At 41.3% G+C, this 21,536-nt stretch overlaps 2 protein-coding genes across 4 annotated transcripts in view; one reads left to right on the plus strand and one right to left on the minus strand.

Moving 5' to 3' along the window:
• The first annotated feature begins 1,068 nt into the window (after positions 1 to 1,068).
• LOC144023202 (medium-chain acyl-CoA ligase ACSF2, mitochondrial-like) lies at positions 1,069 to 11,068 on the plus strand. 2 transcript variants are annotated; one of them, XM_077528390.1, is made up of 16 exons: positions 1,069 to 1,339; positions 3,273 to 3,468; positions 4,224 to 4,352; positions 4,570 to 4,623; positions 4,720 to 4,838; positions 5,468 to 5,630; positions 5,704 to 5,799; positions 5,887 to 6,038; positions 7,804 to 7,895; positions 7,988 to 8,064; positions 8,132 to 8,239; positions 8,317 to 8,468; positions 9,339 to 9,480; positions 9,582 to 9,692; positions 9,763 to 9,831; positions 10,791 to 11,068. In XM_077528390.1, the coding sequence occupies exons 1-16, from the start codon at positions 1,173 to 1,175 to the stop codon at positions 10,839 to 10,841; spliced, it is 1,878 nt and encodes a 625-aa protein (XP_077384516.1). In that variant the 5' UTR covers positions 1,069 to 1,172; the 3' UTR covers positions 10,842 to 11,068. The 2 variants fall into 2 exon arrangements, with proteins under 2 accessions (XP_077384516.1, XP_077384522.1); XM_077528396.1 differs by having other exon boundaries at positions 7,804 to 7,892.
• Positions 10,915 to 21,536, minus strand: part of LOC144023215 (nuclear distribution protein nudE-like 1-B) — an 11,658-nt gene continuing 1,036 nt past the window's right edge. The window contains exons 2-9 of one of the 2 annotated variants that reach the window (XM_077528417.1): positions 17,047 to 17,143; positions 15,077 to 15,230; positions 14,726 to 14,874; positions 14,327 to 14,463; positions 14,090 to 14,257; positions 12,444 to 12,535; positions 12,211 to 12,356; positions 10,915 to 12,122 (exon numbers count right to left, since the gene is read on the minus strand). In XM_077528417.1, coding sequence (XP_077384543.1) covers positions 12,044 to 12,122; positions 12,211 to 12,356; positions 12,444 to 12,535; positions 14,090 to 14,257; positions 14,327 to 14,463; positions 14,726 to 14,874; positions 15,077 to 15,230; positions 17,047 to 17,132 — 1,011 coding nt within the window. In that variant the 5' untranslated portion in view covers positions 17,133 to 17,143 and the 3' untranslated portion in view covers positions 10,915 to 12,043. Of the gene's footprint in view, positions 12,126 to 12,210; positions 12,357 to 12,443; positions 12,536 to 14,089; positions 14,258 to 14,326; positions 14,464 to 14,725; positions 14,875 to 15,076; positions 15,231 to 17,046; positions 17,144 to 21,536 lie in introns of both variants that reach the window. The other variant, XM_077528410.1, reaches the window with a different exon arrangement.

Below are 21,536 nucleotides of genomic sequence, written 5' to 3' on the forward strand. Positions count from 1 at the left end.
TTTTAATTTATAATAATTGCAATGTATTAATAGTTGTGTAATTTGATCAATAATTACTGTATTAATCATCATCATTAAGAAAATAATTCAAATGCACTACAATTTTATGATCGTACATTATATTTTTGGCTTAAATAGTGAACCACAGCAGTTTGAATTGTCCAAAAAATGTAATTCATCATTAATCATTTTTGCTGTGCATTTTGAACCGGCATTAGGACGTCCGTCTCCCAGTACTGAGGACTCGGGTTCGAGTCCGGGCTCTGACCTTCCTGGGTGGAGTTTGCATGTTCTCCCCGTGCCTGCGTGGGTCTTCTCCGGGTACTCCGGTCTCCTCCCTCCAGGTTAACTGGGCGCTCCGAATTGTCCCTTGGTGTGCTTGTGGGCACCCACTACATGGAGCTGAAAATGTTTAAATAATGATAACAGCTATAATGTTGTATTACAGTAATTACAGCAAATATACAATAATTATGCAACCTAATGTGAGTAGTTGTTGGAGTGTGAGTTTCTCTTTGGGCTATGAGAACAAACCATTAAAAGGTTTATACTGCCATCATTGAAATAAATACCGTACCACTGTTTACAATTTATTACCCTTGTACATAGTAAACACACACTTTATTGTAAAATATAGACAGACTATTGCAAAATAAAGATACATGTCATTGTATAATGCATCCGCATGCAGTGATGGGATCGAACTTCGTAGTGGTCAGACCCTCTCAAAATGAGCATATTGAATCAAACTGTATTCACACTAAAGCAAACCAAATCTAATTCTTAAACACCCCATGTATTTGTTTTAATGTAACAGAGATTCGTTTAAAACATTTAGTTAAACATAATTAAGTCTTTATTAATTTGTTGTCTTAAAAAATATAAAACAAGCAACATGTTACAAAAATACATTTTGCAAATCAATTATTTAAAAAAAAAAAAAAATCAGTTTATTTTTCCATCTGTTGCCGCTTGGAGTGTTGTGGTATTTTATTTTATTTTATTTTTTTATGATCGTCAACCTGTTTTTATTTCAAACTTCCAGCTGCACTTTGGATCTGTAGCAAGTGATCCGGAGGTCAGCACTCAACTCTGTCACTGTTAGTGGTTAAAGATTACACACGTGGTGATTAACTCTTGTTACAAAGTTGACAAAGCTGTTTTTGCCTGGAATGCAGACAGACCTGACGTTTCTCTCACTGCCAGTTGATTTATTTTTGCCTTCACCTGGAATAATGTCACCATTCGTGCATTTGTCGCGGTGTGCCCTGAGTGTCAGATTTGCATGTGGACTTGAACGCAGCGCAACGTGGAGGTCAAACTGGTTCCAGCAGGGTCGGTAAGTTTCTCCCACGAGACCCCCAAATATGTTACATGGACCTGCTCTGTTATTTACAGGGCATTTGCCTTACAGGAATTTGAAGAGAAGCTATTGCAATTTATTGTGTCGTGCCTGAATCAACACTGCACCATGTTACTTTGTCACATATGGCATCTGGGCCAGTTATCCAATAACCTGACAAACACATACATCCATACCGGAAATTCAGACATCATAAGTAAATTTTTCATTTACTTACACATGCAAACATTCAATTTGTGGATTTAAAAAAAAAAAAAAAAAAAAATTTTTTATTTTTTTAACTCATTGACTGCCATTGACGGAAAAAGACGTCAAATAATGCATTTTTGCTGGGCTGGCAGTGAATGTGTTAATGTTTTTTGCTGTTCTTCTGTTCCGCACATTTATCAGTCATGCAGTGAAAATCAGCGGAAATGTGAAGATTTCCTATGCAAGTCAGTTTCAACGAAAGTGTACGGTGCTAAAATTTAAGATTAGGGGTCACTGTGCTCCGAGAAATAAATATAGTGGAGCCCTGTTTGTTGTAGTTTGAAAAGCTGACCCTACTTTAAATCTCTACTTCAAAACCTTAACCTTAGTTTAAAATCCAGAGCGATGCGGAGGAGAGGACTGGAATGAGGTCTTGCTCGGAAGATCCATCTGAATGGCCTCCCTTCACCACACAAATTGAGATAGTACATACTGTAGTAGAATGGCCCACAGAAATGTCCTGATGGGCCATAGCCAAGATCAGATAAGAGTAAAAGGTGTATTTTTCCCAAGCCTACTGTTTTTTGTGTCGTGTCCAATGCAGAGAAAGTGGAGCAGGATTGGTGTCTGTACTCCACAATTGCTAACAGTATTGTTTTGCATGTAAGCTTTGTGGTGAATGAAGTGAGTGCCTTGCTCACACACGCCTTGTGTAAGGTATAATAATTGGCAGTGTCTTTGAAAAACGCTCAAGCACCATGAAACCAATGGTTAGCACATAAATGCTTATCTGATGTGGAAAGATCACAGCAAAAAGTGGAGTGTTAAAATTCCAGAGTTAAATTAGTGGGTAATTTGAACTCCCAAACACCACTTTTGCAGCTGCACTTTTCCAATTTGAGAGGGACAAATCAGCACAATTTTCCTCCTCCTCTCTTCCTCCTTGCTTATCACTGGGCAACACTGAAATTCAAACATTTTTACAACTTTTGTTCACAAAGAAGATGCTGCTGACTTGAAGTTTACCTTGACTAACATTTGCGATCGAATACCGTGAATCACGAGTCAAATTAATGCTGCAAAACAGATCATGAGAAGAGTTACTTGTCTACTCCCTTAGTGTTAATGTAACTCTGCTGAGTGAGCTAAAATGTATTCTTTCCCAGTGTAACTGTTTCAAAAGTTTTGATTTAACGTTCAAGACTGTGGAGCTATATAAACTGGAAAAAATAAATAAATAAATAGCTGAAAAAGTGTTTAGAACCATACTTTGAAACCTGAGATCAGATATTCTAACGGTATTTATTTCTTACTTTTCAACAGCGAGAAAAATCAGCAAAAAGCAGATTTTTTTTTCTTCTTTTTTTTTGGGGGGGGGGGGGGGGGTTTGAATATCGTACCCTGTAATATCTGTGGGTTACGATATAAAGTGTTAATGTTAATGGGTAAAATAATAACGAAGTATAAATAGGTATAAAATCTACCAAAAATATAGGTCCAGCCGATAAATCAGTTATGTTTTATTTCCGGTTTTTATTTTTGTCATGTGGGATTATTTCTGAACTGCTCCAGTTTGTGGCATAGTTGCATTCCATTCTACTGCATTTCTGTCGAGTAGCTATTGATTGTTCAATAATTGTGCAATATATCCTCCATTGAAGGCACGCACGCAATTTTTCAAATGCAAATACACTGCAGAATCCAGATTTGATGTGCGCAGGTGGCTGCACGTGGACCATCCTCCATGCCGACCGTCCCTGAGCAGCAGCTACGTCCACGGCACGTCCACCGTCTCGCTGCTGTCCATGACGGTTGGACAAAGCTTGGAGGTCGCCGCCCAACGCTGGCCCCAGCGCGAAGCTGTCGTCTTCCTGCAGGACGGCGTCAGGAAAACCTTCAAGTGCTTTCAGCAGGACGTATGTCTGCAATGGGGTCAATGGGGTGTTGTGGTTATGGAATTTTTTTTTATTTTTTTGTTTTTTTTGCTGATACTCTTGGCTATTTGCTGTATTTATGCTTGGGCCAAGGCAATTAAAGTATTTCTTTGGCACCATCTGGTGGAATGTTGTTAGTTGAATTCAGTGATAATATTTGTTTGCTGTTTACTTGCGGTCCTTGAACGTATGTCGCGCATGTATGTCGTGCACAGCAGTATTTTCCAACTTGGGGTACATGAGCACATTGTAGGAGGTACCTTAAAACATTGAATAATTTATTGAAAAGCTTAAGTCTAATTTAGGTAGAGAAGAAAGATTAGAGCCTCTTCTTTAGCAGGAAAAAAAAGTACATTTGTATCTGTTTCTGTTTGGCAGCAATTAGCATTAGAATATAAGTAAGTTTCATCATTATTCACAAATCTGTTTAAAACTGTGGGGAAAATAGCTTGTTGCAACATGGCCCTGGTTGATCTCTTATACTCTGCTGCCACCTGCTGGGCGTTTTTGTAATAACTACCATTGTTTCAACCGTTCTAATCAGTTCAGAGGCTGCATCAAAGCCTTCTGTATGCTCTAGCATAAAAAAATTAAAATTAAAATTAAACGTATAAATACGTCTTTTGGACACTGGTAATATGTAAAATAGAAGGTATTTACACATTTTTGGGAGCAAATGAGTTAATTACTTAGCGGTACTCATACGATACTGAAAGTTTGTGGTTTTGGTTGTGCAGGTGGACCAGGTGGCGGCAGGGCTCCTTGCTCTGGGCCTGCAACGAGGCGACCGTCTGGGCCTTTGGGGACCCAACACGTACGAATGGATCCTCTTCCAGTATGCCTCAGCCAAGGCTGGAATCATTCAGGTCAGCCTAAACGGAAGCAGATCATACTGTACGATTGAGCAGGACTTTTCAAACTTTGTTTGCGTTACCTCTGCCAAGGAGGTTAAAAAGTGTGTAGCTAGCTACGCGTGTTTACAAGATTACTGGGAATGATTGGTGTCATCAGTTCAATCATGGAATTATATTGTTAAGTACAAAACAGATGTCCCTAATAATGTGGTCTGTTTGTTCCTGCCAGGTGTCCTTAAACCCGGCTTATCAGCTCAAGGAAGTGGAGTTCACACTCAGAAAGGTTGTTTTAACTGTTGTTGTTTTTTTCTGCAGTACATTGAAGTTCATCATATTTGTAAATTCAAAAGTAATTCACATGGTGCTTGTTCTTGTACAGGTGCAGTGCAAAGCGGTTGTTTGTCCCAGCAGCTTTAAGACACAAAAGTTCTGCGAGATGTTGCGGCAGATCTGCCCGGAGATCAACACGTCGCCGCCGGGAGACATCCGCAGTCCCAGGTTCCACAGAGACAACAAAATTATATATTTCTTGTTAAAAAAAATAAAAAATAAATAAATCATGATGGTGCAGGTTAAATTGACCTCGGGGTCCTTAACTCATTCACTCCCAGCCATCTTCACAGAAGCAATCCCGTTCAATCCCGGCTGTTTTACTGGATTTTGACTGATTTTGCAAGGTCCACAGAATATTGTGTTCTATTGCTATAAAAGCATGGAATCTATCAAAAGAAAGATTAAAGTCTCTTCTTTCACCAGGAAGAAAATGTATCTTTCTATCTGTTTCCGTTTTGCAACAATTAGCATTAGAAGAGAGCTAAGTTTCATCAGTTTCCACAAATCTATTTAAAATTGTAAGTAATTTAGCTTTTTTTCTACATGGCCCTGGTTGATTTCTTTTGCTCTGCTGCCACCTGCTGGCCGTTTGTGTAATAACTACCATTTCTGCAACTGTTCTTTGCAGTTGACAGGCTGCATCAAAGCCTTCTGTATGCTCTAGCATAAAAAAATAAATAAATAAATAATAATAAAAAAACGTATAAATACGTCTTTGGGACACTTAAAACATTTTAAAAAAATGTATTTATACGTTATTGGGAGCAAATGAGTTAATATGCGTGTCCTTTAAGGTTGCCAGACCTGCGCATGGTGATAGTGATGGACAAGCGAGAGGCGGGCATGCTGCATGTGGACGACGTTTTCCAAGCGGCGGAGAGTCGTCACCGGCACCAGCTGAGCGAACTTCACGGCAAGCTGTCGTGCGACGACGCCATCAACATTCAGTTCACCTCCGTGAGACCGGCAGCCCTGCGCTTTGGGGGTTGTGACCTCTTGTGACATCACCACGCGTCCCCCTTTCTTTCAGGGCACCACTGGCAACCCCAAGGGAGTCACGCTGTCCCACCACAACGTGGTCAACAACGGCTACTTTGTGGGACTCAGAGCGGGTTACGACTGGAGGGTAAGTGCAACTTGTTCAAAAAAACTTAGGGTAGCACTTTGTAAAGACGCAGCATTGCACCAACCGGATGGATTTTTTTCCCATCAGCCTCAGGTGCGGGTGTGTATGCCGGTCCCCATGTACCACTGCTTCGGTTCGGTGGTTGGAGGCATCTGCATGGCCGTGCACGGCACCACGCTGGTCTTTCCCTCCACCGCCTACGACAGCCAAGCCAACCTGGAGGCCATTCACAAGGAAAAGTAACAGCTACTATTTGTCTTCCTCAGTGATCTAATAATATTTATTATTGTGCCGTGCAGAGAGCAGAAATCTGTACTGTACCATACTGAAAGCAATATTTTGCACCTGTCATCTATACTTTAAAACTGCTTTCAAACGGACTTTTTCGTAGACAGGCACGTGCGCTGAATGTAAAAACTGGCACATCTTCATTTTCATGCCAGGGCAAGTCGAAATTATTGTGTTTGGGAATTTGGCAGACTGCACTACACTTCAACCAGGGACATTTTCTTTTACATGCCGCTGACACATGTGATAATTTGGTGACAGAAAGTAGACTAGACTTTAGACCAGGTGAAACCAGGTCTAAGTTGTGGCACAGGTGGTGAATTTGATCGAGGCACAGGCAGATTCTTTCTTTCTTGATTTAGCCTTCGGCATTTCCCTTCAGTGGTCGCCCCGGCGAATCAGTTGCCTCCATCTAAACCTGTCCTCTGCATCCTCTGCTCTCACATCTTCATTTCCTCTAACTACATCCATAAGCCTCCTCGTTGGTCTTCCTCTAGACCTACTGATTGGCATTTGGAAACTCAGCATCCTTCTGCCAATATGCTCAATATCTCTCCTCTAGACATGTCCAAACTATCTCAGTCTGGCCTCTCTGACTTTATCTCCAGAGCCTCTAACATGTGCTGTCCCTCTGATGTACTCATTCCTGATCCTATCCATCCTGGTCACTCCCAAAGAGAACCTCAGCATCTTCTTCTCTGCCACCTCCAGCTCTGCCTTCTGTCTTTTCATCAGTGGCACCGTCTCCAGACCAAACAACACCGCTGGTCTCACCACAGTTTTTTTTTAAACCTTTCCTTTCATTTTTGCAAAGTCAACCACCAACTGTCCTTCTGCGTTCCTTTCCTGGATACCAAACCTGCCCATCACCTCATCTCCTCTGTTTCCTGCACCAACATGTCCAATATTGGTCCATGTCTGCACCAATGACAACTCTCTCACTTCTAGGGATGAGTTCCCGTTCTAGTCTTGCACGAGCGTGTATGGGCTATCTATCATGTATCCAGTCATATATTCAGATCAGTGCATATACCCCATAGCTACTTTCCTTGGGGAGTTGACAACATTGGTTATTTATTGTTTTATTTCCTTATTCACCTACCCACTTATATTTATTAATTTAGTTTGGGTTGTTTTGTTTTATATTGCCTTTATTTCATGACTGTTTGTTTGTTTGTTTATTTGATTGTTTGTTTGTTTTACTCCATGTACAACACTGTAGGCAGCGCTGGCTGTTTTAAAGCGCTTTATAATGGAGTTAAGTTGAGTAGTTTTTAGCCTGTGAGACAAAGTGGCGTGTCCGTTGCGCTGCTCCAGGTGACATGATTCCGGGAACAGAACAATTTCAAAATAAAAGTGTTCCAACGCATTGCGGTCTATTATTTGGTAGGATTAGGTTTATTTGAAGTTGGACTTTGGCGGTTTGCCAGACATGTCAAATGTTCCCCACAATATAAATCGTTGACTTGGCTGTAAAATCGTGACATTTGCGGGAGAAATGACTGACCGGGAGACAAGCGGGAGATTAGGCTGAAATTCAGGAGTCTCCCGCTTCCTGCCTGAATCGTTAGAGTTGGCAAGTATGAGCTTTCACATGCGGCTGATCAAAAGTATTAACTTGCAAAGTGTGCTAGAGAGCAAATCACATGTTCACTTATGAGATTAATTTATTGAAAAAAACAAAACAAAACAAAAACTTGACTTATTTCATTGAAGGTGCAATTTCATCTATGGCACTCCCACCATGTACACAGACCTGCTGGGCCTCCCAGATCTGGAAAAATACGATTTGTCCTCAATGGAAGGTGGTAAGACAACCCAACCCAAGACTGCTTGCTGCTGTTTGCAATTCATCAATATTTGTATGAATTGAATGTATTGACACACTGATGTGCTTTAGGCATCATGGCGGCGTCCCCTTGCGCCCCAGAGCTTTTGGACAACGTGAGGGCAAAGCTGAACATGAAAGAAATCATGGTGAGCCACGTGATTTATTACACCTGCGTGCTCTAATGATGTCACTCAATTGTGTTGTACTGATCAGGTCGGCTACGGCACCACAGAGAACAGCCCTGTCACCTTCTTGGGTTTCCCGCTCGACAACGACGACCTCAAGCTCCACACAGTCGGCTGTGTCATGCACCACGTCGAGGTACAAACCTCCACAAACTTTTGAAAGGTGGAAAATGTCTGCAATTTGACAAAAATCATGTGCGCGTGTCCCGGCAGGCCAAGGTGGTGGACGCGGACACGGGCGAGACGGTCCCGTTGGGGGACACGGGGGAACTGTTGATACGGGGAAGCTGCGTCATGCACGGGTACTGGGACGAACCCGACAAGACCCAGGAGGTGGTTGGCCTGGACCGCTGGTACAAGACTGGGTGAGGCCGTCAGAACCGCACACGTCCTGTGATGGCACACTTCCATTAAGCCCCATGTAAAAAATATGCAACCACCAATTACCATCATCATTGCCATTAAAATGCAGTGTAAAACGTATTGCTCACCAAAAATGATTATTCACATTGACATTGTGCTAAACTATAGGGGAATTTTTTTTGGGATTAAAATGTTAAACAGCCGTACATATGAAATTAAAATGTAAAAACAAATTTACAGGTAGTTCAGCTGCATTGATAACACTTAAATATCAGTCAGATTATGATAAACTGTACTGTTTTAATAAATTCAAATACATACAGTATAGGGGTGTGAATTGCCTAGTACCTGACGATTCGATTCGTATCACGATTCACAGGTCACGATTCGATTCGATACCGATTAATCCCGATACGAATTTATAAGTCGATTGTTGCGATTTTTTTCCATTCAAATTTAGAAAATACTAATCAGTAAGCTTGTAGAGTGTAAGATTTATATGAAAATGTATTATTTATTTATCTGAAATTTCAGTCTTATAGAGGTTGTAATCTGTTTCATGTTTGAATGAACAATTCTGAGCTCTTAAAAAAAAAATAAAAAATAAAAAATAAAAAAAAATAAAAGATTTTTTTTTTTTATTGAATCGATTAGAGAATCGCGCGATGTAGTATCGCGATATATCGCCGAATCAATTTTTTTTAACACCCCTAATACAGTATATTGAACTTAATTGAGGTAGTGATTCTTTTGCTGGACGTATGTGTACTACTCGAGCACAAATACCAGATTTCATACTCATCTTGTAGTGAATGCAGTTTTGAGTGTCCTCTCTAAGCACGTCGTAGTGAACATGTTGCTTGTGCTGGCAGCGACGTGGCCAGCCTGAACGCGCTGGGCTACTGCTCCATCAGGGGTCGCATCAAGGACATGATCATCCGAGGGGGGGAGAACATCTACCCCGCCGAGATCGAGAGGTTTCTTTACACCCATGACAAAGTGCACGAGGTGCAGGTAAAAATGCAATTTTAAAGTGGTGGACAAGCCTCTATGATTCCCGTATGATTTGAATTTGTTGCATTGATTTGGATGCAAATGTCAATGTTGTCTCCCAGGTGGTGGGAGTGAAAGATGAGCGTCTGGGGGAGCAGGTGTGCGCTTGCATCAGGCTCAAGGAAGGACAAACGTGCACGGAGGACGAGATTAAAACCTTCTGCAAAGGCCAGGTGACGTCACAGATGTCGAACAGTGGCGACTTTTTGGACTTCACGCAGGCTGATGGTTCTTTCCTTTTAGATTTCACACTTCAAAATCCCTCACTACGTGGTGTTTGTGGACAGCTACCCCATGACCGCCTCCAGAAAGGTGAGATGAGTAGATTCAAAATGATGGCTGGGCAAACTTCTGTGCTCAAAAGCTACACTTAGCTGACTAACCACAATTTAGTTATGTAACTAAGAAACTCAACATGCAAACAAGTAACTAACCACATATTATTAACTTTGTTTAGCATCAGCTGCAGCCAAGTAACTAACTGTAGCTTTAAATAAAAAAAATAAAATAAATAAAAATAAAAAAATAAGATAAAAAGACTGTAATTAAGTAAGTGTAACCGAGTAGGTTACTACCTGTAGGCCAAACAGAACCTACTAGAATTACTAGAATAGCTAAACATTTGTAACTTTGACTTCCACTAAGGAACTGTAGCTAAATGTAACTTTACAAGTGTAGCTAAGTTTCCACTACTGAAAATAAAGAAACTAAAACTGTAATTAAGTAGCTTAGCATCTAAATATAACTACGTAGTTAAATTAAAAAACAAACCAAAAAAAAACAGAATGCCAGCTACTTTGCACTGATCACAACCCGCGTGGCAATTTTATCATATTGACTAATGCCTCAAGATCCACAGAATATTGTGTTCTCGAATTAATTCTACATTCTTTTCACCAGACAGTAGCAGCTTTCAGCCGCTTTTCCCAAAATATGTATAAAACAGTGGCTTAATTTTATAAAAATGAAAACATTTAGGAATTACTTTTGATTGTAAAATTGTCCAATTAAAAGTCCCTTCCATCGCCCCAAACTGTATAGATAAAAAAAAAAGAGAAAAAAAAAAGTTTGCAAACAAAATACAGTACTTTCAATCTAAAATGGTGCACTGCTGCCCTCTGTTGGCGGTTCGGCTCATTACCACTCAAAGTGCTTGCAATTTAATGGGCCAGCGCATCAGACCCATCCAGATGCTAAAAAAATATCCCTGACCATGGCACTAAATGTTTTGATTCTATCGGATTTCTCAAGTCACTGCTCTTTCCTTCTAGATCAAGAAGAACGTAATAAAGGTGGACATGGAGAAGCATCTGGGCCTGTAGCTTGGAGCATTTGACTTGGGAGAAGTCCAGAAGAAGCCGCCACATAAGCGCACAAAAAGGGCACACGGCATCGTTCATGTCAATTTGTATTTATTCAAACAAAGTTAAGATCATCCTGCAGTGACCCGAGCCACTGTGCACCGTTCACACACATGCCATATAAACCGGCAAAGAATAAATAAAAAGGACCTTGACGTGGATATCATGTACAAAGGTGGAGAAACGGCCATCCCTGTGAACTATGTACATTTAGAGGAGCACGTTTCGATAACAGGCGGCCATCTTAATTGTGGCTTTAATTAACGATTGATGGTCTAGACTGGATTAGTTTTACAGAGTTGAACATGCTACAACATTCTTGTTTCACACGTCCGCCAGTTTTCAGCAGCGCTTGACCACAGCGGGCTTGCGCGTGAGCTGGAGCCTGCACTCTTGAATGGTCGGTCAGCAGCCAATCACAGGGCACATATACTCAATGTAGACTAACCATTAACCCTCGCATTCACATCTATGAACTATTTAAAAAGTCAACTTTTATGGTCATTCTATTTTTTTTTTATGTTAATTTCACAGTAATCTTGCCGTGTTTCATTGCCAATTTGCTTGTGTTGGACTTAAAGGGCCAGCTGCACTAATCTTCGCCAATAAACTGAGGTAACTTATTATAAGCACACACACACAAAAACACATTTAGAAAAAGACGCATTCCACACACGTGCGGCTTGACCGCACTTTGGCTACGAGGCTCGGAACGATCAACATTCACTTCAGTCATAAGTGTGGACGTGGGCATGGGGTGAGCGCCCCCCGCCACCCTCAAAACCCCCCTCCTCCCTCCACAGGCGAGAATACTGCATTGTCGTAAAGCTTGCGGTGAAATAAGTTAATATGAACACATCCCTTTTCATTAAATAGTACATTCCGAACGGGGGAAGAAGTCACCCAACTGTGCAAATCACGGGAGAAGTAGCGAGGTCCAACGGGACCTTTTGTCGTTAGGGGAGACGGTGAGCCGCCGGAAAAAAAAAAAAAAAAAGGCGGGGCCTCACGTTGGCATTCGGATGAAGCACAGAGTTACGCACATGTGACGGAAACTCCAAAGGGGGGCGGGGGGGAACATTTCAAGACACGTCCTGTAGTGAAGTCTCTTGTGCAAACACACTCACGCACAACCATCTTGCGTCCTCCGATTGTCCCCGTGGTCACACACTCAGGGGCAGCAGGCCCGGCGGGGACACGGTCCTGGAGCTCAGGGGCCCGGGGTCCAGTCCGTTTACGGCGCTGCTGTCACAAAACACGGCGGAATAATGGACAAATGAATAGATTTTTTTGTGTGTGTGGGCCAGGTGGCAAGTAGGCGGGCACTCACCTTTTGTCAAAGTAGGTGGTGTGCAGGGCGTGCGAGAACTTGGTGGCGTTGCCGTTGACGAGGGCGCCGTTGTCCACGGGGAGGCTTTTTCTGACCGTCTGGTCTTTGGCGAAGCTCCTGCAAGCGGCCAGTTTGGACTCCAGAGCCTGGCGAGTAAACATGTTTATTGTCATTATTCAACAGCAACGCGTCTGTTCGGGTCTCACGTGGGACGAGTGGCGAAGACGACCTACCCCGACTTTCCGGAGCAGATCGCCGACGATGTTGAGAGCAGAGATTCTGGCGGACGGTGTGAGGGATGAGTTGCCACAGCCGTTGGCCAATGCTGGAGTCACACCAACAACACGTTTAGAATGCACCAGTGCAGCACACATTCGGACAGTGTTAAGGCCACACGGAAAAGAAAATTTTACAATTATTCCCAAAATATTACAAATATACAACTTTGTAATTGAAATAGTACATGTCATTTGAAACTATGATTATTCTTGTCATATCTTTGGTCTTCAAACAACAACAACTTAATACTTGTTTCATTAGGACTTGTCAATCTATTACTTAATCTAAAAAATTATACAACCGTATTCTCATATTACCAAATATGATTTTTATAAAATGTATATATTTTCGTGAAAATATATTTTATACTATAATTTTTAAAATATCACTTTATTGTTGTATTACAACTTGAAATTTATCTACTATATGCAGAAAATTGAAATTTGAATTGGTACTGCCACCTGTGGCCGAAAAATAAAACTGCATACACCCTTTTTCATGTACACAATACGCACATGACATCACAGCCGCAGACAGATAGCAGGAAATCTGAATCCAAATCCAGTCTGAAAACTATTGACCAGAGGCTTGCAGAAGTACCCATTGTCAACAGTTAAGGTGTTAATCTACTAATTAAGTGAAAACCACACATTAACAGAGTCCAGAGGTGTAGAATGAGAAGCAGTTCATGGGTATGCATCCTGTATTTATATAGTCCATTTTCCTGAGTGAAAATGGAAGACTAAATAAAAAGACTTAAAAACATTTTGGGGCAATCCGTTACAAAAAACAACTTTAAACTTGAAAAGTATCACTTTTCACTCAAGAATATACAACTTTATTCCCATTACAATATCGACATTCAAATTTCTTCACTAATCTTTAAATATGCAACCTTTAATCTCTAAAATATGACTTGTTTCTCAAAAATGGACTATTCTCCTAGTATTGGGAATTTAATTTAGAAAATGTCCAACATTTCATCGTGGGAAAAAAAAATATTCTTGTTCAATTAAAAATTTAAATGTCTTTAACTGAGTGTCAAATAAAGCAAAAACATATACTTCGAATTGGATACAGTACTCCACCTATATTCAATGTTAATTGTTTACTTAGTAAAAACTATTTTCATTCAAAAATGTTATGAAAATAGAAGCACTTCTGAATAAACCTTGTTAAAAGTTTTGCGTTTTCAGACGTGTTGACCGATTCCAAATCTGGCCTAATTCCATCTCTAGGTTATCATCATCACAATATGTAATAGTATATATTTATGAGTTATGAGTTAGGTTCAGCAACAGGTGGCATTTTTATTTTCTGAAATGTCACGCTATCAATTACAATGCGTTGTAAAAGCCATATTTGCGTATTTTTTATTTTAAGTCAAACTTAAAAAGAAAAACGAAAATGTGATGAGCGAGGACAAAACTGAAGACCATTTTTTAAGTTAACATGAAAAATATGCTTATGGACACATCAAGCCACCTCTGCCTGAAATTTGCTGTTGACCAGCATAATGTGGCCATTAAATCACACCCGTATACATTCGAGGTCGGGGTTGGGTTCTCCACTCCAGTATCTCTCATGCTGCAGTACTGACCTTTCGGGCCTACGAAGGAATGCTCCGTGCTCTGTCCCACCGGCGTGGCGGGCAGCGAGAGTGACGCCTGCACGGCCGAGTCGGCCTTGTCCATGTCTAAGGTCGGCGAGCTTGGCGCCGACATCCTGTCGGTCGTCCTCTCCCGCACCGCCAGTTCTTGTCGGAGGTCTGCGGAAGAGAATAGCGGAGACCAACTCAACACCTGCTAACACTTTGTGTTTGAATTTGCGGCAGTACCTCGCGCCTCGTCTTTGAGCCGCTGCACGGATACCAAGAGGGACTCCTTCTCGTCCAGCTCGCTCTCCAGGAAGGCGTTTCGCTCGATGGCCTGGTTTAGGCGGCCCTCAAAGTCCTCCAGGGACACGATGGTTGCCCTGCACAATTTTAAAATAAATAAATAGTTGCCCGTTCAACTGTAATCCATTTTTTGTGTGTGTGTGTGTTCACTTTGTTTTATATTTGTAATTTGAGACTATTAAAAAATTACATAAATAAATAATAAAAAAGTAAAATGAATCCCCTGAAAAAATTGTCGGTTTATAGATGCCACAAGATGGTGCCAAAGCCACACTTTTCTATTAGTAAAGGATTTTGCATGTTGGCTTCATTTGTCTTGTATGTGAAGGTCAGTCGCACCTCTTGGCTCTCTCCAGGTCGTCGTTGGCCTGCTCGAGCTTGCGAACGGATTTGTGGAGCTGCTCCTTGACGCTCTGCGTGCGGCCCAGGTCGTCCTCAAGCACCGAGATCTGCTCGTAGCTCTGAGCGTACTGCTTCTCCAGCTTCTCCTGGACAGACAGCAGCGGGTGCAGGAATGACTTGATCGAACTAGATCACGAATCAAAGCTCAACATGCAACCAACAAGACACTTACTCTAACTGAAGATGAGCCATTACATAAGCACAGGTGACTTTGCCAGCGTGGTAATCTCTCACCCGGCCGATCTGACCAAATCCCCAAAGAAGTCCAGAAGGCAAGTCAGAACTCACCTTGAGGTTGTCCACCTCGTTCTTCAGCCGCTCGTTCTCGCTTTGCAGGTCGCGCAGCCGGTGTTCCGCCTGGCTGAGCTGCGTCTCCAGCTCGGCCTCCAGCTCTTGGCTGCCCTCCTGGAACTCCTGCAGCTCCTCCTGGGCGTCGAGGCAGCTGGACGGCACAAACAAACATGTGCGCGGGGTCACACAAACAGTCATTGTCGATTCACTCGTGGCTGAATCCGCGTGACGACGGCTCTGGAAAAGTGCCTTTTGTCCCGCGAGAGGCCTCGGGCGCAGCGTGTTCTCGCAGGTTCATCGGCATTCATCGCAAAGACAATCCACGCCAGCGGTGGGACTTTTGTGGATTTGTTTCTGGTCAAAACGAATACGTGTGACGCTCAGAATTGCTAATTGTTCTAAAAATATCGCGGAAAGACGGCTGACCTGCGGCTGTCACTTGTTCAGAGCTAGCTGAGAAACAAGGCCTGCTGCCATGTGTGTGTGTGTTGGGGGGGGGGCATTGCGTGTGCGCGCATGTGGTGAGTTCAGAAGCCAGGGACTGTTGGGCAAATTAGAAAACCGGTGAGGGGCATGGCAAAGATACTTGTTCACACCTTTCAGCAGCGTATGGCTGACCAATTGGGAAGTGAAATAAAATCTCTGATTTGTTTCCCCCTACAATAATCTGATTTCCAATTTAATACACAACATGAATGACAATGACTCTTTTTCCAAAGTAAGTTTACCTTTTTTTTTTTTTTTCATGTCTGCTTTATTTCTCTTGAAACCAAACAAGCTTTGAAAATAGTTTTGTTCTTCCCCGAGCTTTAAATTGGCATTAAATTCTACATTAATATGTTTTTATTCTTTAGAGATAATATGAAAGGAGGTTTTTTCCCTGGCAACCTTCAGCGTGATTGCCTCAATTGACTTCCATCAAGCATCTTTCTTGTCTTACAGAAAATAATGTGAACATGTTTTCGCTTATGTTGTCTTTTTCTTCGTGAAAATTAAAGGCGCTAGACACATTTCAAAAATAGCATTTTAAAAAGGTCGTGAAACAATGAATATGATTGTGCTTTAGCTACGCACAGCTATATTGGTTAATAGCAGTAGTGTATGTCAGAAGAGACACTTTAAACTGAGGGAGCTCTTAAAAAAAATAGTAAACATAAACCAACCACCACGACAAATCTGCAAAAAAACAGATTCATCATCGAGCATGAAGTCAGTGTGAGGTGAAAACACACACATACACACGCACAGTGTACGTTGTTGTGTGGTCAGCTGATCTCATTGGCGCAGTGAATGAGCGGCGGTGGCGAGCGGTTCCACGCATTCCAGCGTCGCAGAGGCTGCCCGCTCAGCAACCCCCCACACCCCCGCCCTCTGACGCTAATGTTTAACATTCCTTCCCCACTTTGAAACACAAACAGCATATCGGCCACGTGAAACAATCACAACCATACAGGAGAGACTTTGAAAAAAAAAAAAAAAAAAAGGTCGATGGTGAAATGTATGCAATACTTCAGATACAAAATTCACATTTCAAAGAGCACCAAAAAAAAAAGAAAAAGTGGGGTCAGTAAAGGTTTTATGATGACTCCTTGACGCGTGTAGTCATTTCCTCCTGAGCAAACCTCCACACCAAACAGATTTCACAAGGCCTGCCTCGTCATTGGCCTTAAAAGGATGAAATTTAAAGCCCAAGCCCAGCTGCAGATATTTCCAAAAAACATTTGGTGGAAAACCTCATCATCAGCAACTTTGCTGCAGGCTTATTTGGCACTTTTTCCCATCCAAAACAAACTCGGGTTGTCAAGGGATAAAATGTGTTTTTCCCTACTGTGGTTGCTGATCACTTCAAAGTCCAGGCACTGAATAAACTGCAACACTGTTACATAAGTCACTTTGACACAAGAGCTTAGCAAGCAAACACTTGTCCATGACATATGTACATACATGTGACATACTGCAGATCTTACCTTTTCTTATACTTCAGGGCTTGCGACTTCCAGTAATCGACTTCTTCATCCTTTGTGGCAAACTTGGGAATCATCTCTGTGTCCATGTCAGGACTTCCTACGGGTGCGGGAGAGGAAAATGGAGACATCAATGTCAATGTCGTCATAAGTTACATGATCACACGTTGTGATTTATCGGCGAAAGCGTCTACAGCCTCAGACGCAAACTAAATTGCTCTGTGGACTGTGAAAGTCGGCCTCCTTCTACACAACTATTTCATTGCAGGCACTTCCATGCACACAAAGATGGACTTAACCCCAATTCCATTAACCCTCTAACCTCAGTCTGCAGTTTTGACTAGGAATGCACGATCGGGGGACCGATAATTATCGGCAATTATCGACCAATTTGACGACAAAAAGATAAACCAGATAATAATGAAATTAGAGATAGACCGATAATCGGTCGGGCCGATAATCGGGGCCGATATTTGACATATTGGTACATATCGGTATCTGTCTGTTTTATTAATCTGACGGCCGATATGAGCGATCCATTTAAAACTCCGTCTTTTCGCTTCGAATGCAGCCCAGAGCGTCTCTGTCTGTTATGGAGTCCAACTCCAGCAATGTAACGCCCATAGCAGCATTTGATTGGTTAGCCGTGCAAAAGCCAGAACCAATCAGTAGTGTATGCCGTGTATCACAGTAGCCGGTCACACACGCGCCCACGGACACAACGCGAGACACACATGCTTCGAAGGTAAGTTAAAAGAGAAGAGACTCCGCCGATCGTTTCACCATGATAAGCTAAACACATTGAATTATGTTGTGTATTAAATGCACTATATGAATGGAGCTGCATTGCCTTGCATTGAATCCCCGCTAGCTAACAGTGGTGTGTTCAGCTTAGCATGTAGGCGAACACCCAGTAGCTAATTCGCTACTTGAACTACTCGGGGAGGGAATCACACACATTTTCACTTAATTAAGTAAATAATGTTTGTTAGAAAGGTTCCAAATATTAACAGTTGTCATTATTATATTGTCTAGTTCCATGTTAAGAGTAGAGTAATGTCATTATATTTACCTCTCGTGACGCACACATTGCATTCTGGGTCAGGTCCACTACTTGTTGCATAGCGGTTATTATGCAGTGAGATGCCACAGTGACACTAAATAGCGTTTAGTTACTTTATATTGTGTTTATTTGTCGCACTGGTTTGCCATTGTGTGCCTTAAGCTTCGACGTCGATTTGATTGACAGCTCGTTGTGCACCTCGTTAAAGTCCGCTCCGTAACAAATTAAGTGTCTCAAACACCGTTTAACTACACGAACGTGTTCTCTTCCGTATGTTAGACATTATCCTCTCAATGGATGCCACTAATATGTAACATCTACGGCCGTAGTCGGCTGCAATTAATGTTCAGTGATGTAATTTCGTTACGTGCATCATACTTTGAATAATGAGCTCATGTTTGGTGTGTTGTATAACTTTCTCGTGTGTTAGTAACTATTCATGTGGACAGCTAAGATAGTGCTTGTTAATGTGAATTAGCAATGTTGCAGCCTAGTTATTATTTAGACAAGTACATCTGTGCCATTAAGTGATACAGTACAGTACAGTAGTGAGAGAATAGTGTGCCCATATACACACGTGTCTATAAGTGTAAAACACATTAAACAGCAGAAAGTGGCAGCGGTCCACCGCAACAATGTCTGTTTAACCAAGTTATTCTTACTATTATTATAACCAAGTTATTTTACTCTACCTTTTTCTGCGTTGATTGGGGCATCCAAAGTGGCAGTAAACTACATGATGAAGTGTCTTTTGACAGTTCTCTTGTAGAGAGGAGTAGCATGATATTGCTGTTCTCGATTTAAGATCCTCAGCTTATCAAAACTGTGTATATGGTAACAATAACAATAATTATAATAAGGTCTACAAGAACTGTATGGTGTTCAGGGATGAATAGTTTTTCTCATGGAATTTTTTTATTTTTTTTTGCTGTAGTAATAAGTAATGCCACAGCTGATGCACATTTTGAATGACAGGGTTCCTCCTATTACTTCAAAATATAAAAATATAACATTTATAGAATAAAACTACAAGTATCCCAAATGCTATAAAAGGTAATGTCACATTGGCCCCCACATTTAACTCCCCCCGCCACCAACATCTTATTGCAGATAGAAGGATGTAAAATGAAAAGTGTAGTGTGAGAATCCATTGTAAAGAACGGTTAGGGTTTGCATTATTCAAAAATTTGGTGCCAACATTTTAACTTTTACTGCAAATGAATATCGGCTTCAAATATCGGTTATCTGCCTCCTTGACTACCGATAATCGGAATCGGTATCGGCCCTGAAAAAAGCATATCGGTCTATCTCTAAATGAAATCCGTCGATACTAATACGACATGCCCCATTGGTCCATCTATTGTGGTTGTAGCACAAGTTATGCCCAACTCCTCAAGCCCTCCCCTCCACTCTGGTAGTGGCGTATATTTGTGGCATCATAATGCGGGGGATCCTGTGCTTACAGAAGATACATCATGGCGACATGGCAGTCACCAGTGTCGGCTTTCTTTACTGGGTCTCCCCAAAATGTTACCCTCACAGTTTTTGTTGTTGCATTTTTTTTAAACATGACTTGCTTTGTTTTGGTAAACTCAAAATGAGGAGTCTTAGGTTGTTGTGAGAGATATCAATAAAATTCGGTTTCATGGTGCTTTACACAATGTTTCAATATATTTGTACTTCTTAGACTTATTGTAGGACTCAAAAGTATATTTGTATTCAAGTTAATTTTGCAAACAATTATCGGCTTACTTATCGGTTATCGACACTTTCTAAATTATTGGTTTATCGGTATCGGTTGGAAATAGCATTATCGTGCATCCCTAGTTTTGACTGACAAATTTTAGTGAGCAGTCGAGAAAATGCCCCATTCATTGAAATCATAGACAGCTATTTATTCAAAGACATTGATTATCAGTCAGTTGCTATCAGGACTTTGCATTTTTGTAAAAGCAATTATGATACTATTTACAAATGTCCTCATTTTGGGACTAATAAAAGTTAAACTTACCATACTATAGCTGAAACTGTCATATTTTTACAATTGCGTGTTATGCCAATTATCCCATTGAGCAACCAGATAAAACAGATTTCGCATTTAAACACAGTAACGTGCATGTGCGGCGCTGGTAATATTTTTGACCACATTGTGTCTGTGTCACCATCCTCTTTTTCATTCTTTTTGTTTTTTTTTCGATCCTCATCGTTTACTGTAGTATCTGTGACTTTGAGTGTGTATGGCTCTGAAAGGCAGGACCAAGCCTGGTGAGTGACATGGGCGTCTGAAAGTTAGACTGTAGAGTCACTAACTGTTAGCCGTCTAAACCGGTGTGTTGGTGTATGGTGCACGTGTCACGTCATCTTCCATGTTAAGTTTGAAATGATCCAAAAGTTTGGAAATTGTCTTTTACATAAGCTTTCTTCTTGGCTTGCCCCCACTGCGTCAAGCATTTCTACACAAAGCGGTTTGTGCTACTGCACTGGCAGGCCGTTTAGAAACGTCTCTGTGAAGCTGTATAAGAGATTTTGCTTAGAAGTTTTCTTAATTTAGCATCAATTTATTGAAGTTATTCAAATCAATCGTTGTTGCTCTATTTTAGAGTTTTCCTCTGTGCTTTTCTTGCCCCACTGACAGGCTAAGCATTACACTGGCCACACTCCCTTCCTCCACTGACAAATGATGAATTAGCAATCGTTGCTTGTCATTTGTTCACCATACACCAGTTGATGAATATTTTGTCCCCAGTCCATCGCTGACCACCAGGCTTATCAAGTTTTCTGGGGGGAAACCTTCCTAACACTGCCAACACTTGTTCAACATAAACTAATCAAATTGTTAGCCTAATAGCATAATTGCTTAAATAATTTCTTACTTACCCATTCTAAATCAACAAAGGGGCTTGAGGGAATCTCAGAAACTCCGCAGACTCTAATAGCACCACAAAAACTAGATCACTTTTTTTTTGTTAATCCCCATGACCACAGACGCTCATAACGAATATGTTCAACTGTTTTATTTGATCATATATGGAGCATAGCTCTCAGAGTCCGTTAAATTTAGGGGGAGGAAATGCACCTCCTCCAAGTCTGGACTCATGGCTATGTTCTCCCATTTAAACATTCCTATGAGATGTTGTCATCACTGTTGACTAACATTCGCGTCATAGTGCTTTTCCCTGGAAACTGCAAGGGAAGATTTAGAACAAAACACGTTGAGTTTAAAAAAAAAAAAAGAAAAGAAAGAAAGAAAGAAAGAAAAGCAAAGCAAATTGAAACACGACATTGATTGCTGCCTTGTCATGGCTCCTGTTTCAATGGCAATCAAGATATCAAGAATGGCACTGCTACTTGGAAAAAGACCATTTGCTTGTTTAATGTTTCCTTAGTAAATATTATTCAGTCTTGTAGCTTTAGAAACAGTAACAAATGC

The sequence above is a fragment of the Festucalex cinctus genome, chromosome 1 (genome assembly GCF_051991245.1).
Source record: "Festucalex cinctus isolate MCC-2025b chromosome 1, RoL_Fcin_1.0, whole genome shotgun sequence".
NCBI lineage: Eukaryota > Metazoa > Chordata > Actinopteri > Syngnathiformes > Syngnathidae > Festucalex > Festucalex cinctus.